General features: G+C 38.8%; 1 protein-coding gene across 4 annotated transcripts; it reads right to left on the minus strand.

Moving 5' to 3' along the window:
• Nucleotides 1-7,242: 7,242 nt before the first annotated feature.
• naxd (NAD(P)HX dehydratase) lies at nt 7,243-13,368 on the minus strand. 4 transcript variants are annotated; one of them, XM_018700346.2, is made up of 11 exons: nt 11,889-13,018; nt 11,403-11,762; nt 10,866-11,016; nt 10,704-10,749; nt 10,504-10,592; nt 9,580-9,688; nt 9,025-9,075; nt 8,811-8,915; nt 8,593-8,713; nt 8,310-8,433; nt 7,243-7,650 (listed from the first exon to the last, which is right to left on the minus strand). In XM_018700346.2, the coding sequence occupies exons 1-11, from the start codon at nt 12,400-12,402 to the stop codon at nt 7,500-7,502; spliced, it is 1,821 nt and encodes a 606-aa protein (XP_018555862.1). In that variant the 5' UTR covers nt 12,403-13,018; the 3' UTR covers nt 7,243-7,499. The 4 variants fall into 4 exon arrangements, with proteins under 4 accessions (XP_018555862.1, XP_018555861.1, XP_018555865.1 ...); XM_018700345.2 differs by having other exon boundaries at nt 11,313-11,762; XM_018700349.2 differs by lacking the exons at nt 11,403-11,762; nt 11,889-13,018 and adding an exon at nt 13,212-13,368.
• Nucleotides 13,369-14,796: the final 1,428 nt, after the last annotated feature.

A 14,796-nucleotide genomic window follows, 5' to 3' on the forward strand; every position in this document is an offset into this window, starting at 1 on the left:
GACTATACTATGACATTTTTTGACCCCTTACTCTACTATGACATTTTTTGGCGATTTTGGACCCCTTACTCTACTATGACATTTTTTGGTGATTTTTGACCTCTTACGATACTATGACATGTTTTGTTGATTTTTGACCCTTTACTATACTATGACATTTTTTGACCATTTTTGACCCCTTACTATACTATGACATTTTTTGACCATTTCGGATGCCTTAGTATACTATGACATTTTTTCATGGTTTTTGACCCTTCACAAAAATTTCATAGTATGGCTATGACATTTTTGATGTCTTACTACTTTATTTCTATTTTGGATTACTATCACTTATGCACTGCTTTTATATTACAGATTACTTTTACTGCTACCTCCACATTAGATTATTTGTCCCATTACATATCACATTTCGATTTACATATTACCTCTAAATTTACATAATAACTTTCACTGTTGCAAATTACATCTACTAACAGATTATTTTGACTATTACATCTTACTTCTGATAACGCTAATTACTTCTACATTACTTCTATTAATACAAGTTGTTTATACTTTATTTTTATATGGTTGATGAATTCTTTTATAACACATTTCTGATATATTGAATGCAGAACATAAACAATGTCAGTGCTCTGTGTTGGGAAGTTGATGTAAAGCTGTTTGTGAATTACCTTATTTTTGAAATCATGGACAATGTCTCTGCAATCATGGACAACATTTCTGATCATGGACAATGACTAGAAACGTGGACAACGTCTCAGCAATCATAAACAATGATGTTGATGAAGTGGTGACACCTGGAGGGAATTAAAGATAAACATACAAAGGAAAATGATCAATACACTACTACCTATTCCTCATCCACAGTTTACCATGAAAAATATTCAACATTACGGCTGGACCACAACATTTAACAAAAAGTGTTTATGCCTTGCTATACCATTTTACTTCTGATAATGCAAATTACTTTTACATTACTTCTATTAATACAGATTACTTATATATTATTTTTAGATTGCAGATTACTTTTATTCTAACACTTTTCTGATATACTGAATGTTGAACGTAAACAATTCAATGGTCTGTCTTGGACAGTTGATGTAAAGTTGTTTGTGAATTACCTGGAAGCCTCTGTCCTCGTCTCAAACAACTTCATTGTACAAAGACACTCTGCGATCGTGCACAACATCTCTGTGATCATGGGCTACATCTCTGCGATCGCGGACAATGTCTCTGAGATTATGGACAAAGTCTCTGCGATCACGGACAATGTCTTTGTGATCGTGGACGATGTCTCTGAGATCATAGATGCTGTCTCTGTGATCATCGACAATGTCTCCATCGATCGCGGGCAATGCCGTCAAATCGGTGACCCCCGTCTCCGCCGATTCTATCGCAAGGTCTCTACGAAGCATGGGACAATGTCTCTGATCATGGACAACATCTCTCTCATCTTTGACAAGGTCTCTGCAATCATGGACAATGTCTCTGATCATTGACGATGTCTCCCTCTTCCTCAACAATGTCTCTCCGATCATGGATGAAGTCTCTGCGATTGTGGACGATGTTGTGGACAAAGTGGTGACACCTGGAGGAAATCAAAGAGAAACATACAAAGGAAAATGATCAATACACTACAACCTATTCCTCATCAATGGTTTAACCATGAAAACACAGAGAAATATTCAACATTACAGCTGAACCACAACATTTGATTTTTTTTAACATGCCTTACTATAACATCTTAATGCCATACTTTACCAAGACATTTTTATGCTTTACTATGAGAGTTTTAGACATTTTTGATGTCTTACTATAACGTGACATTTTTACTTCTATTTTGGATTATTATTACTTCTGCATTGCTTTTATATTACAGATTACTTTTACTGTGATCTCTAATTTAAGATCACTTTTACCATTACATATTAATTTACAGATAATTTTTTAATGTTGTAAACTACATCTAGTAACCAATTATATATATATATATATATATATAATATAATAAATATATAATATATATATATATATATATATATACATATATATCTTACTTCTGATATTGCTAATTACTGTTACATTTCTTCTATTAATATATATTACTTATAAATTATTTTTATATTGCAGATTACTTCTATCATTACACTTTTCTGATATACTGAAAACTCAACAGAAACAATATAATGTCAATGCTCTGTCTTGGGCGGTTGATGTAAAGCTGTTTATGAATTACCTGGAGGCCTCTGTCCTGGTCTGAAAGAACTTCTTCAGTGTACAAAGACTCTCTGCGATCGCGGACAATGTCTCTGAGATTATGGACAAAGTCTCTGTGATCATGGACAATGAGTTTGTGATCGTGGACGATGTCTCTAAGATCATAGACGCTGTCTCTGTGATCATCGACAATGTCTCCATGATCGCGGGCAGTGCCGTCAAATCGGTGACCCCCGTCTCCGCCGATTCTATCGCAAGGTCTCTACGAAGCATGGGACAATGTCTCTGATCATGGACAACAGTCTCTCTCATCTTTGACAAGGTCTCTGCGATCATGGACAATGTCTCTGATCATGGACGATGTCTCCCTCATCCTCAACAATGTCTCTCCGATCATGGACGAAGTCTCTGCGATCGTGGACGATGTTGTGGACAAAGTGGTGTCACCTGGAGGAAATCAAAGGAAAATGATCAATACACTACTACCTATTTCTTATCAACAGTTTAACCATCAAAACACAGATAAATATTCAACATTACAGCTGAACCAGAACGTTTGATGGCTTTACATGCCTTACTATACCATGACATTTTAGGATAGTAAGAAACATATCATGGTCTTTTTTAATGATATTTTTAATGACATACTAAGTACTTTTTTAATGACATACTATTGTCTATACTATGCAATGACATTTTTGACATTTTATGCCTTACAAACTATATCTAGTAATAGATTACATTGACTATTACATCTTACTTCTGATATTGCTCATTACTTTTACATTTCTTCTATTTAATATATATTACTTATACATTATTTTTATATTGCAGATTACTTCTATCATTACACTTTTCTGATATACTGAAAACTCAACAGAACAGAAATAATTTAATGTCAGTGCTCTGTGTTGGACAGCTGATGTAAAGCTGTTTGTGAATTACCTGGAGACCTCTGTCCTGGTCTCAAAGAACTTCATTTTACGAAGACACTCTGTGATCGTGGACTACGTCTCTGTGATCGCGGACAATGTCTCTGAGATTATGGACAAAGTCTCTGCGATCACGGACAATGTCTTTGTGATCATGGACGATGTCTCTGAGATCATAGATGCTGTCTCTGTGATCATCGACAATGTCTCCACGATCGCGGGCAATGCCGTCAAATCGGTGACCCCCGTCTCCGCCGATTCTATCGCAAGGTCTCTACGAAGCATGGGACAATGTCTCTGATCACGGACAACGTCTCTCTCATCTTTGACAAGGTCTCTGCGATCATGGACAGCGTCTCTGATCGTGGACGATGTCTCCCTCATCCTCAACAATGTCTCTCCGATCATGGACCATGTCTCTGTGATCGTGGACGAAGTGGTGACACCTGGAGGAAATCAAAGAGAAACACACAAAGGAAAATGATCAATACACTACTACCTATTCCTCATCAACAGTTTAACCATGAAAATGCAGATAAATATTTAACAGAGCAGCTGAACCACAAAATTTAACAAACATTAGAGGCTGTTTCAGAAAACAACAACAAATATTTGGGAAAAAGTCAAATGATTATTGATTGTGTGTCTGTCAACTAATCACCATAGCAATGTCTGTTACTGTGAACCGCACAACAATAATAAACACTATCAGTTAATTTTTGAATGCAGGATTTTAACTTGTGTTTATACTTCAGTAAGAAATCGGAGTATTTCTTCCACCACAGATGTTTACATACAGAATCATTATTTCACATTTCAACCTTCTACTTAATAACACATATTTAAAATGTCTTTGTTTTGTTTTGTTTTCATTTAACGAATAACAACCAAATATACAAAGGTCTTCACAGCAGATAATAAGTGAAAAAAAGTAAATAAGTGTAGAACTGGTTGTTATAAACTGTGAAGATATTTTTAAAAATTACCCCCTGACCAACAGTTAAAATTAACACACTCATGAACAACTCACTCCAATATTTTATTTCTAGAGTTGATAGTTTGGTACGGTGTAGTCTAGTGTATCTAGCACATACACATAATTAAGAATTTCTGATCATGTAGGATCAAACTGAAGTTAACATATTTTTCAATCCTATTTTGATTGATCTTTAACAATAACAATAGCATTTCATATTTTTATGCCTGACTAAACTATGACATTTTTGATGTCTTACTATAACAAGAAATTTTTACTGCTAATTTGGATTACTATTACTTCTGCATTGCCTTTATATTACTGATTACTTTTACTCTTACCTCTAGTATTATGTTACTGTAACCATTACATAATACTCTTCTTATTAAATATTACTTCTAAATTTACAGAAAACTTTTACTGTTGCAAACTACATCTAGTAACAGATTACTTTGACTATTACATCTTACTTCTGATGTTGCTCATTGCTTTTACATTAATTCTATTAATAAGGATTACTCATACGTTATTTTTATATTGCAGATTACTTCTATTTTTACACTTTTCTCATATACTGAATGCTGAACACAAACAGTTTAATGTCAGTGCTCTGTGTTGGACAGTTGATGTAAAGCTGTTTGTGAATTACCTGGAGGCCTCTGTCCTGGTCTCAAAGAACTTCATTTTACGAAGACACTCTGTGATCGTGGACTACGTCTCTGTGATCGCGGACAATGTCTCTGAGATTATGGACAAAGTCTCTGCGATCACGGACAATGTCTTTGTGATCATGGACGATGTCTCTGAGATCATAGATGCTGTCTCTGTGATCATCGACAATGTCTCCACGATCGCGGGCAATGCCGTCAAATCGGTGACCCCCGTCTCCGCCGATTCTATCGCAAGGTCTCTACGAAGCATGGGACAATGTCTCTGATCACGGACAACGTCTCTCTCATCTTTGACAAGGTCTCTGCGATCATGGACAGCGTCTCTGATCGTGGACGATGTCTCCCTCATCCTCAACAATGTCTCTCCGATCATGGACCATGTCTCTGTGATGGTGGATGGTGACGTGGATGAAGTGGTGAAACCTGGAGGAAATCAAAGAGAAGTATACAAAGGAAAATGATCAACACACTGCTACTTATTTCTCATCAACAGTTTAATCATGAAAACACAGATAAAAATTCAACATTACAGCCAAACCACAACATTTAGCTAACATTGAAAAGAGGAAACAGTTGACTGTCACCTCCTGAAGAACCAACAACAAATATATAGGAAAAAGTAAAGTGATGAGTGAAAGATTATTAACACATATTTAAAATCTTTGTTTTGTGTTGTTTTTGTTTAATGTGTTACAACCAAATTTATGAAGGTCTTAACAACAGTTTATTTGAAAATATATAGGTAAATAAGTGTAGAACTGGTCGTTATACACACAGACATTTTTAAATCACCCATTGACCAATTGTTAAAATTAACACACTAATGAACAAATCACATGAGACATTTCAAAATGCAACTGCATTGTTTTGCATTTCGTGACTTTCAGTCAAATAAAAGAATCATTAAACTTTCTTAAAAATAGTGTTAAAATCTCGCCTCGTCTCGTTCTTGTGAGTTGAGTGTATCGTCACACCCCTGACAGATATTAATCATTGTAGCTGAACCAGAATATTATCCAAATATTAGAGGAGTGTTTCAGAAAATGGGCTGTTTACTGTCACATATGACAAGAAAAGGCATCACGTCCTTAAGAACCAACAACAAAATTACTAAAATGTTTGAGGCTCAAACTTGTGGAGAAGCATAGAGTTAAGAAATGTGAAATGTCGGTAAGGTGACTGTAAACAAATACAACAGGGATTTAAGCAGACTATCAAGAGCTCCTTATGTTTTCACCTGTCGATGTTGGGGGTCCACAACTCATATCAGGGACGCCTCAGTTATGGAAACACAAACACAAACGACTGAAAGTGGAAATAAGTTTAAAAGATTTAATTAGAAGAAAAGACTAATGCTAATGCTCGTCGCTAATGCAAATGCTAACGCTAGCCGCTGGCTACTTCGCTCCTTAGCCTTACCCTCGCGCCGCTGGTGTATTCAGCGTCCAGCCTCACTTGTGTTCGACAAAAAGCAGCTCCAAAGCATGTTTAAGTATCCAAGCTTCTTCGGTAATAAAGTTTTTAATAGCACTGACAAACCGAGGAAATGCTTCAGACGTTGGTTTAAGTCTGTTTTCCGGCTTTGTTACTCCGCCTCTCTACACTCCTCCCACATGGCCATGACCGATGACGACACATGACGCGGCAGCTTATATGTGATCATTTACATGATCTGTGCAGTGTCTTATCTTTTTATATACAGTCTATGGTGACTTAAGTTCATTAAACTTGTCATCTCTTCAAAATAACCACATTTATTTAATCAGGGCATTAACTGTCTCAGTGTGGTAAATACTCAACAGGTTGTTTTCACTATGAGTTTTAGTACCAACACTGCGATAAAGTTAATCTGGACCTGTGCTCTAGAGATCGGAGATTCTGCCTTTTCAACAATGGAGATGATGTTACACCAGACATGAGCGAATTTATTATGTTAACTGACTAATGTTAGCCCCTGCCGCTGTTTAATTTTGTTTTTATTCATTTGTTTAAAAAATAAAACGTATCAATTGCAGCCATTTCCTCTTTTCTTTGCCATCACAACGAAAGCAATAGAGTGACAACAGATTTTTTTTTTTTTTTACTCAGATCTATTCAAACAACACGGGACAACAGTAACTGTATTTTCGTTGGTCATGACATCATACTTAGCAAGTGGGTGACACCGGAGTCAACTGATGACTGCTCTTTCCATGAACAGCAAAAACTATAAGGTAGAGAATCACTTCCTGCAGCTGTGTTTCCTTGACATCAGACGTAAATGAACTATTAACTTGAATTGTATGCAATCATAAACAAGAAAAGTTGTCCTGTTACTCATTTCAAAATTCAAACAAGTTTATAGTTTTTCTGTGACCTCACATATCTTACCTGTTTCTGATGGGTTGGGAGAAATTTAGCTATGAATACATTTATAATACCACTTGAAAGATGGAAGACCATGTTTGCTTGGTTTTCTTTTAAGGTTTATTTAATGCACCCCAGTCAACCAGTCAGTGTGGGAATTTTTTGCACCAGATTTGGACTGTCTTTGCAGGGGATAGTCATCACTTCTGACCTTCATTCAAATTCAACCCGATGAGAACATTTCACACCAGCCCAACCACAGGCTATATATTATAGCCTTCAAGAATGCAGAATTGTGTGTGTATGTATAGTCTTTGAACAAGAACAGCTTTGATTTTAGTTGTTAAGCTGTTTTCAGCTTTCAAATAGCTTCTTAAAGGCTGAACCAATCTCCTGGATCATGTCCGAGGTAGTGGTGGACCTGCCATGTCGCTGGAATGCTTGACTGTTGCACTGTCTGGTGAGCGAACAGGCCCCAAATGCTGCCACCACCGATGGATTCACACTAAAGGAGGACAAAAATAATGAATTAGGAAGCATAAAACCACACTTATATGAATAATAAGGATTCATTTGTGCAATGCGACTCTTAATAATGGACCACACTGGTGTTTCTGCATGTTTTATCCATTAACACCTGACTGGTACCCACATTACTATGTGCCAATAGCAATACATTAAAGACTGTCACAATGAATAACTTTGTCCATAATTTTCTTCATTAATCATTGAATCATTAAAATGTCAGAAATTTGTGAAAAAAAAAAAAAATCCCACTGCAGTTACCCAGAGTGCAACATGACTTCTTCAAAGGTGTTGTTTTTTAAGAGAATAAACAAATAATAAAATAAATACATAATCAAATCAAATCAAAATTGTTGCTGATTAATTTAATGTAGATTAACTAATATAATATTTTAGTAAAACTTCAGCTTTCAAGATGCTTCAGTTTGAATTTTTGAGAAGTGAATGGAAACCAATGGCAGTATATTTAAAATAAATCATATTACTTACAGAATGTTTTGGAAATAGTTCACATAATATTAAGTTTATGCACTTTGTAGATAATGTGCTTAAAAATGTACAAGCATCAGTGTGGTCCTTTAAAGGTGTTATATACTATCATTAAAACACAGTGCACAAACAAGCCAAACATTTCTTTACCTTCTGATTATTCCAGCTGTAGAGGCAGCATGTGCCCAGTGTGCCAGCACTCCCATAGATCCAGATAAGAGATCACCCTGTCCACCACATCTTCTTCCACTGCCCTCAGTACTGCATGAGATCACTGAAAAAAAGAAGTCTCAACTTGAGATGACAAAAACAATGTCTCAGTACATCCAGGTATATTATATACTCTAATGAAAAAGGTGAATGATCGGCTGGAAAAGTTGAAAGCATGTCTGACAGAGTTGTTGTTTGTACTGTATATGGGCTTGATACTAACCTTTACTGCCATCTGTAATGAGATCTTGTTCTCCTTTTAGCACCAGAGTGAGGTTGCCCATGGCAACACTGAGCTCCATGACACTGCGTTGGTGATCACTGCTGTCCATGGGTTCATGGTGCTGAGTCAGGAACACACAGAAACCAACGCACATACGTCAATACACAGAATCACAGAAAATCAGCTGGTGACTGACTGGCCTCTGCCAAGAAACTCACCAGTGCCTCATATAGTCGAGTGAATTCCATGAAGTTAGGTGTGAGGATACCCTTCTGGTACCCTTGAATAACAGATGGTTGCTGTGTAACTAGCCATAATCCATCCTGTGGAAAACAAACAAATGAAACATACACACACTCAGTGACTGTGTATAGCTTTGTAAATAAAATCCCATCTGTTCAACAGCTGGAACATGATTTTATCAAGACTTACTGCATCAATGACTATAGGGATATCTCTTGCTTTGGATTTCTCTATCACCTCCTAGAAGAGATAGAGGAAAAGTGTTAGTTGGAGATGATGTAAAACTAATCTAATATATCTGTTTCCTCATTCTAATCAAAGTCCACAGTAGAAATCTTCCAATTTGCCAAAATTATATGCCTGATGTCAAATGACTATATTACTTTGCCCTCAAGGAACTGATGGATCAAAACTCAAAGTGTCATTTACGCAGCAGTGTTCACGTGTCTTCAGGGAAACATGAAATTTTGAGATCTTTTCTCTCATCTCCTTGACATTCTCACAAGTCTACAGGGTTGGTAAACATGAGTGTATTCTTTACTGCAGCCATGTTTTCTGGGAAATTAAACAGAAAATTTCACAGTTATCAATCACAGGGAGCCACAAACATGTAACAATGTGGTGTGCAGCTTGAATTAATCACCATATTCTGTCTGGCAATTGTTAAAAATCTGTTTTGTGATTGCGCCCAAGTAGCTGACCTAAGCGACTATTTGGAAGGGAGAGTGAATATATTCCACATGCCTTTGCTGTTTTCAGTAAGAAGTCTTCTCTCCCTAGACCTGGTCCCACCACAAGGCCGTGCAGTCTTGGGAGCCATTTTTCTATTTCTTCCACTGCGTTAGGACTGTCCCTTGATACATACACACATACATACACACACACACACACAAATAAAAATGCACTTATTAGATGTGCTTGAATGTATAAATTATTAAGTACTATCCTGGTTATGCTCTTATTCACAAGTTGTTCACTTCTTTAAGCCTTGTGTGTAAATAATTCTGGTTTTCACAGATAAAAACTCTTCTGAATCAATCGTGAACACACAATGTATAAGGAATTACACCTATTCTGTCACATTGTGATGATAATTGTTGTAAACTGCACCGACTGCGGACTCCACAATCATATTGATTTTCACCACAGGCTCTTTGTTCATTTGACACTGGAACCCACATTCAAAACCTTAAGAGAGTCTGACAGAAATGCAAACAAAGGGCTTGTGCAGTAGGCACGGTGGCAAGCCATAAACAAATTTTCCACTTATTATGAAATGATAGTGAGAAAGCACCATGATGATCGTCAACTTGTAACCTCATACAAAGTTGGTAGACTAATTATAGGCAATTACAAAATTTGAGCTTATGCAGTATTATAATCACTCCTTGTGACTGTTATAAACCTTTGTTATAATTCATTATGAAGGTTTACAACAACTCCATGATGCATTCTGATTGTGTTATTAAGTGTTATGTATATTTCACCATGAATACAGGCAGCATAGAAACTATTACAACACTTTTACTATTTACCAGTGTTTGAAGTAAAAGCATAGTATTTGTGAATTGTGAGCACATAAAAATACCCATACTAAATGTAAATAAATGCACACTATTCTTCTATCAATAATCATATTGTTGCCAGTGATGGAAATCCTGTACTTACAGAACAGGATGAACTATGAGCTCAGGGCTGTATGATTTGATTACAGTTGCAGCATCTTTGGTGCAGAACACATGAGACAGGTCAGCTCCCTGGAGACAAGAAAAAATGCAGTCACTGCACAAAAACAGGACTTTAACTATAATCAATCATTTTAGATGCTGTAAAAATTAATGCTAAATGATGTCAGAATTTTAATTTACCACTTTCAATGCAGAGATGGCAGCAAAGTATGGAGCTCCCGTGTAGCTTTAGGGGGTGAAGACAAAAGGAATTAAGCAAATGTTTCTATAGATGAAAACATTAAACTCTTGTTCAGCGAATGCTGTTTATATTGAGGGGGAGATGGTCTTTGTGTCACATACTCTTGGCATCCTCCAATGATCCCGATACGTCCATCTTGTCCCTTGTGCTTTTTAGATGTCAGAGGAGGTACTATGCTCTTTACTAGTGAGAGGATATCATCATCCATGCCTCTGTGTGACGTAGACCCCAAGCAGTAGTGGCGTTCCAACACTGAGAAAATAAATAAAGGAAGAGTGGGAATACTTGTTAGGTCTGCGTCAGCAGCTAATCTGCGTTTTTACCGTCCATAGACACGAGATTACAAAAGTTCTGCGACCAAAACCAATCAATACACAACCAAAGCAGATATGATAATGTACTGCAAAAAATGATAAATTATCAGTTGAGGAAGCTGGACTGACTGCTCCCTCACTGAGCCTTCACATTACAGCTAACACGCCTGTAATTTCCATTTCCTCTTCACACATTCCACCTCCAGGCTGCACACATGACACTGAAACCAATACCTAATGCCTGAGGATCTGGGTTCAGCAGTTGACTCTGTTGGGCATAACAGTCTGTCTGGGGTGAAGGGCGTCTGAGGTGAACGGACTGACCACGTGTGCATGACGGGGAGGCACTAGAGAGCACAGGCGCGCGGGCAGGAGGAGCTGTCTTGGAGGGAGCAGCGGCAGAGCTGGGCCTGGTGGAGGAGGAGATGCTGGAGAACATCTGGCCGAGCATCTGAAGCATGTGAAGCTCCCTGGCGTGTTCGGCTTCCCTGCGGCGGTCTTCTGCCTGCAAGCGCTGCTCCTCCACCCGGTAGAAGTTGTCCTCGGCCTGGGCGCTCTGCTCCAGGAACTGCTCCATTAGCTTTTCCATAGGGAAGTTGGCACGCCTCTTCCTTGGCCGCTTGGGCGCTCTGGCCGTCAGATTACTGGCTGACTGGCTGCTGTTCTGTGGTCTTACTGAAGTGCCTAAAGTGGAGAGGGGTGAGACATTATGTGATGCATCTAGGAGCATATGCAATTAACTAATCACAGTATCAAAAATGATTTTAAAAACATGCTGCATGCATCTAATAAAAGAGGACAAACACTTACTGTTATTTCCCACTGTCACTTTAACTGGAATAGGGATGGGAACAGTTGGGTATTCCAGCTTCACTTCAGTCTCTGCAGGATAAGGACACTCCCCTGTGCTCTCGGAGTATGCATCCTGAGCATCCTCCCCGTCCTCTTCCAGGCCATCCACGGCCTCCTCTCCTCCCGCCCCGCTGTCTATGAACTCCTGAGGGTCAAGAGCAGGCCGGTTGCTCAAAATCCTCTCCATGGTGTCGTAAAACTTACAGATCTTGTGATACTGCCCGTTGTTCCGCAAATTGCCCTCCTTCGCTAACAGGTACTGCCTCTTGAGGCTTTTGATCCGCACCCTGCATTGTTCCGGCGTCCTTTCAAACCCCATCGCTCCCAGCCTCCGGGAAACGTCGCGGTACACGAAGCTGTTTCGGAAGTTTCCATCCAGCGCCGCCTGGATGTCCTGCTCCCCCCAGATGTTCAACAAGGTCCGCGTCTCCACGTCCGACCACAGGAAACCCCGCGTTGTGTTTGCTTGCATAGCGGACCCCGAGCAGGCTCAATTAAAGAGTAACCTCCACCACAGGGGAGTTGAATGGAGATGTTGACACTGCGGATTATGATGGACGTCTGGATCTTTGCTCCCAGCTGCATCAAACCCGCGGGGCGCCGCTATCCACAAACAACGTCAACAACGACATCTGCCCGTTTAGGCTTCTTACAAAGACTTGCCAGGGTAATAATTCTAGTTTTTAATTTGGGAACCATTCCAGTAGCTTGCACAGATCAACTCTTCGTGGGCTAGCTAAAAACCCATCCATCTATGTTTGTCCTTTCACGTCGTTAGCAAAATGCGTCGCTTGGTACTTTGAGCTAAACTGACCGGGGATCGGCTTCTCAAGCTCCCTTCACACCCTTAACCTTCACTGGGTACATTTCAAAACTGACCTCTGATCAGTCCTGTGAGGGTAACTTCACCTTTCTCCGCCTGGTTCTCCGCCCATGCTAGGTGTCTGCGAGGTCCTAGAGGCCCCGGATACAAACCCAACTGTCAACTCCCTGACCAGGATCGAGAGACACCGACAGGCTTTAGAGGCGCACAGCTAGGCTAACGCTATCGCTACCGGGACGTTGCAACGAAATAAAAATTCACAATACTTCCTTCACTTTACCTTTCTCGTTCAAGCACACCAATGTGGCGACAATCGACAGCGCAAGTGTGATAACGCAAAAGGCGAACATCTGAATCAGTTGCGGCATGTTGTCAGTCATCTCTCTCTCTCTCTAACTGCAGCCACCGACCCATGAAGCTTTTCCACGAGGGGAAGAAGCTCTCCCACTTCTTCTTACCTAAACTGGAACTGCGTTTCAACGCTGACAACTGTGCACAAACGATCCGGATCATGAGGCGCCCTGTAACACAGTGCAGCAGAACAGGAAGAAAAATCTTATGATGCCTTTAGAGCCCCCTCGGACACTCCTGTATCCCAGCGGGCTGAAATATGTCAACAAACAAGGAGCAGCCAAGTTGAAAGTAGCTTAAAGCTGCAATTCCTCTGACTGGCCTCTATAGATGCTGGTTGCAGCATTAGAGTTATATTAGAGTTATATTATTTAATCACCATAATAATGAAATAAAAACGTTTTCTGACCATTTTGTTAAAATAAAAATTCAACTATTAGAGTGCCCTAGGAGAACATCACATAAAAATGTAGTAGTAATTTAGCAATAGTAGTGGTGGTAATAGCAGTAATAGTAGTAGTAATGACAACACTGTATGCACAGAGACAGTTCCTTTCAGGTGAGGCTACAGGAATATAACGCAAATGAGACTGAATGCAAGTAACATACAGTCCATGGATGCTCCACCTTATAACAAGATAATTTATTTATTTATGCAGCAGTTAATCCCGCAAACAAAAGTTGCTTAATATGTAAAGATAAATTTAGGGTTAGCTCATCGTTTAATGACAAGATTTGTGGAAGACAGGGCACAGGACAATAATTATAATATGTCAGAGAGGATTGCAGCAACCCACACATGCCTTGTATGTCTATGTAAGATTTTTGAGCAAGGGTAGCTAAAGGTTAGGGTCTAACCCCTCAAATGGATAACTGATTTTAGTTAATTCTTAGTTGCTATCTTTTTCTAGGTGTGATCCTTGAATTAATTAATTAAGTAACATATAATGCAAACATATGCATCCCACGTCTCCTCAAGTGTTCTGATGGCTTGACAAAAATGTTTCTTAATTTACGACAGGAAATGAACGCAGCATATGAAGTGAGAAAAAAAGGGATTGGTTTAAAATCTTAAAGGTCGACTTAAAATGAAAAAAGCCGCGTACAAATGGCAGTCTCAAAGAATAAATAAAAAAATAAATAATACTAATCACTCATTGTTTACGCTATATGTTTTATTTTGACAATGACCCCTTTAATGGAAAAGCCTATTTGGACTGCCTCTAAGAGACTTTCCACAGCCTGAGAAATCAACTTTTTCATAAGCCACAATTCCTTGCTATCATTTTTTTTTCGATAGAGGAATCTATGTATGTATGTCATGGTCCAGCTGTGGTGTGAAAACCACCACCCGCCCACAGCGATTCAGTATGAAAAATCGGGGTTGACGGCCAGGCACAGATTTTTCCCTGAGTTTAGCCTTGTAGGTCAAGCTAGACAGATCCATTGACTGACCAGAGTACAACAGACTAAAGCATTTAATAACATGAAATGTGTCAAGGACACTAAGATTTTAATTAATATTTACAATCATTGTCCTCCAAATTTCCAGATTTTTAAACTGTACATTAAAATACAAAATGACATGATAATAATTAAGGTAAAGGGATTGTACAGAAAAGGATTGGACTTTGTGGCGGCGCACAGCCTGCCAGTAGGTGAACCTGACAGGCGTTACGCAGGGTTTAAACT

Source organism: Lates calcarifer, linkage group LG1, assembly GCF_001640805.2.
Source record: "Lates calcarifer isolate ASB-BC8 linkage group LG1, TLL_Latcal_v3, whole genome shotgun sequence".
NCBI classification, from domain to species: Eukaryota; Metazoa; Chordata; class Actinopteri; family Centropomidae; genus Lates; species Lates calcarifer.

What these genes read in the sequence shown, in the direction of transcription:
- naxd (XM_018700345.2), bottom strand. Translation starts at nt 12,402, where the DNA reads ATGCAAGCAAACACAACGCGGGGTTTCCTGTGGTCGGACGTGGAGACG. An exon ending in CCCAGATCCTCAGGCATTAG is followed by an intron (nt 11,017 to 11,312) that starts GTATTGGTTTCA and finishes TTATTTTCTCAG; the next exon opens with TGTTGGAACGCCACTACTGC. An exon ending in CTCATAGTTCATCCTGTTCT is followed by an intron (nt 9,689 to 10,503) that starts GTAAGTACAGGA and finishes GTATGTATCAAG; the next exon opens with GGACAGTCCTAACGCAGTGG.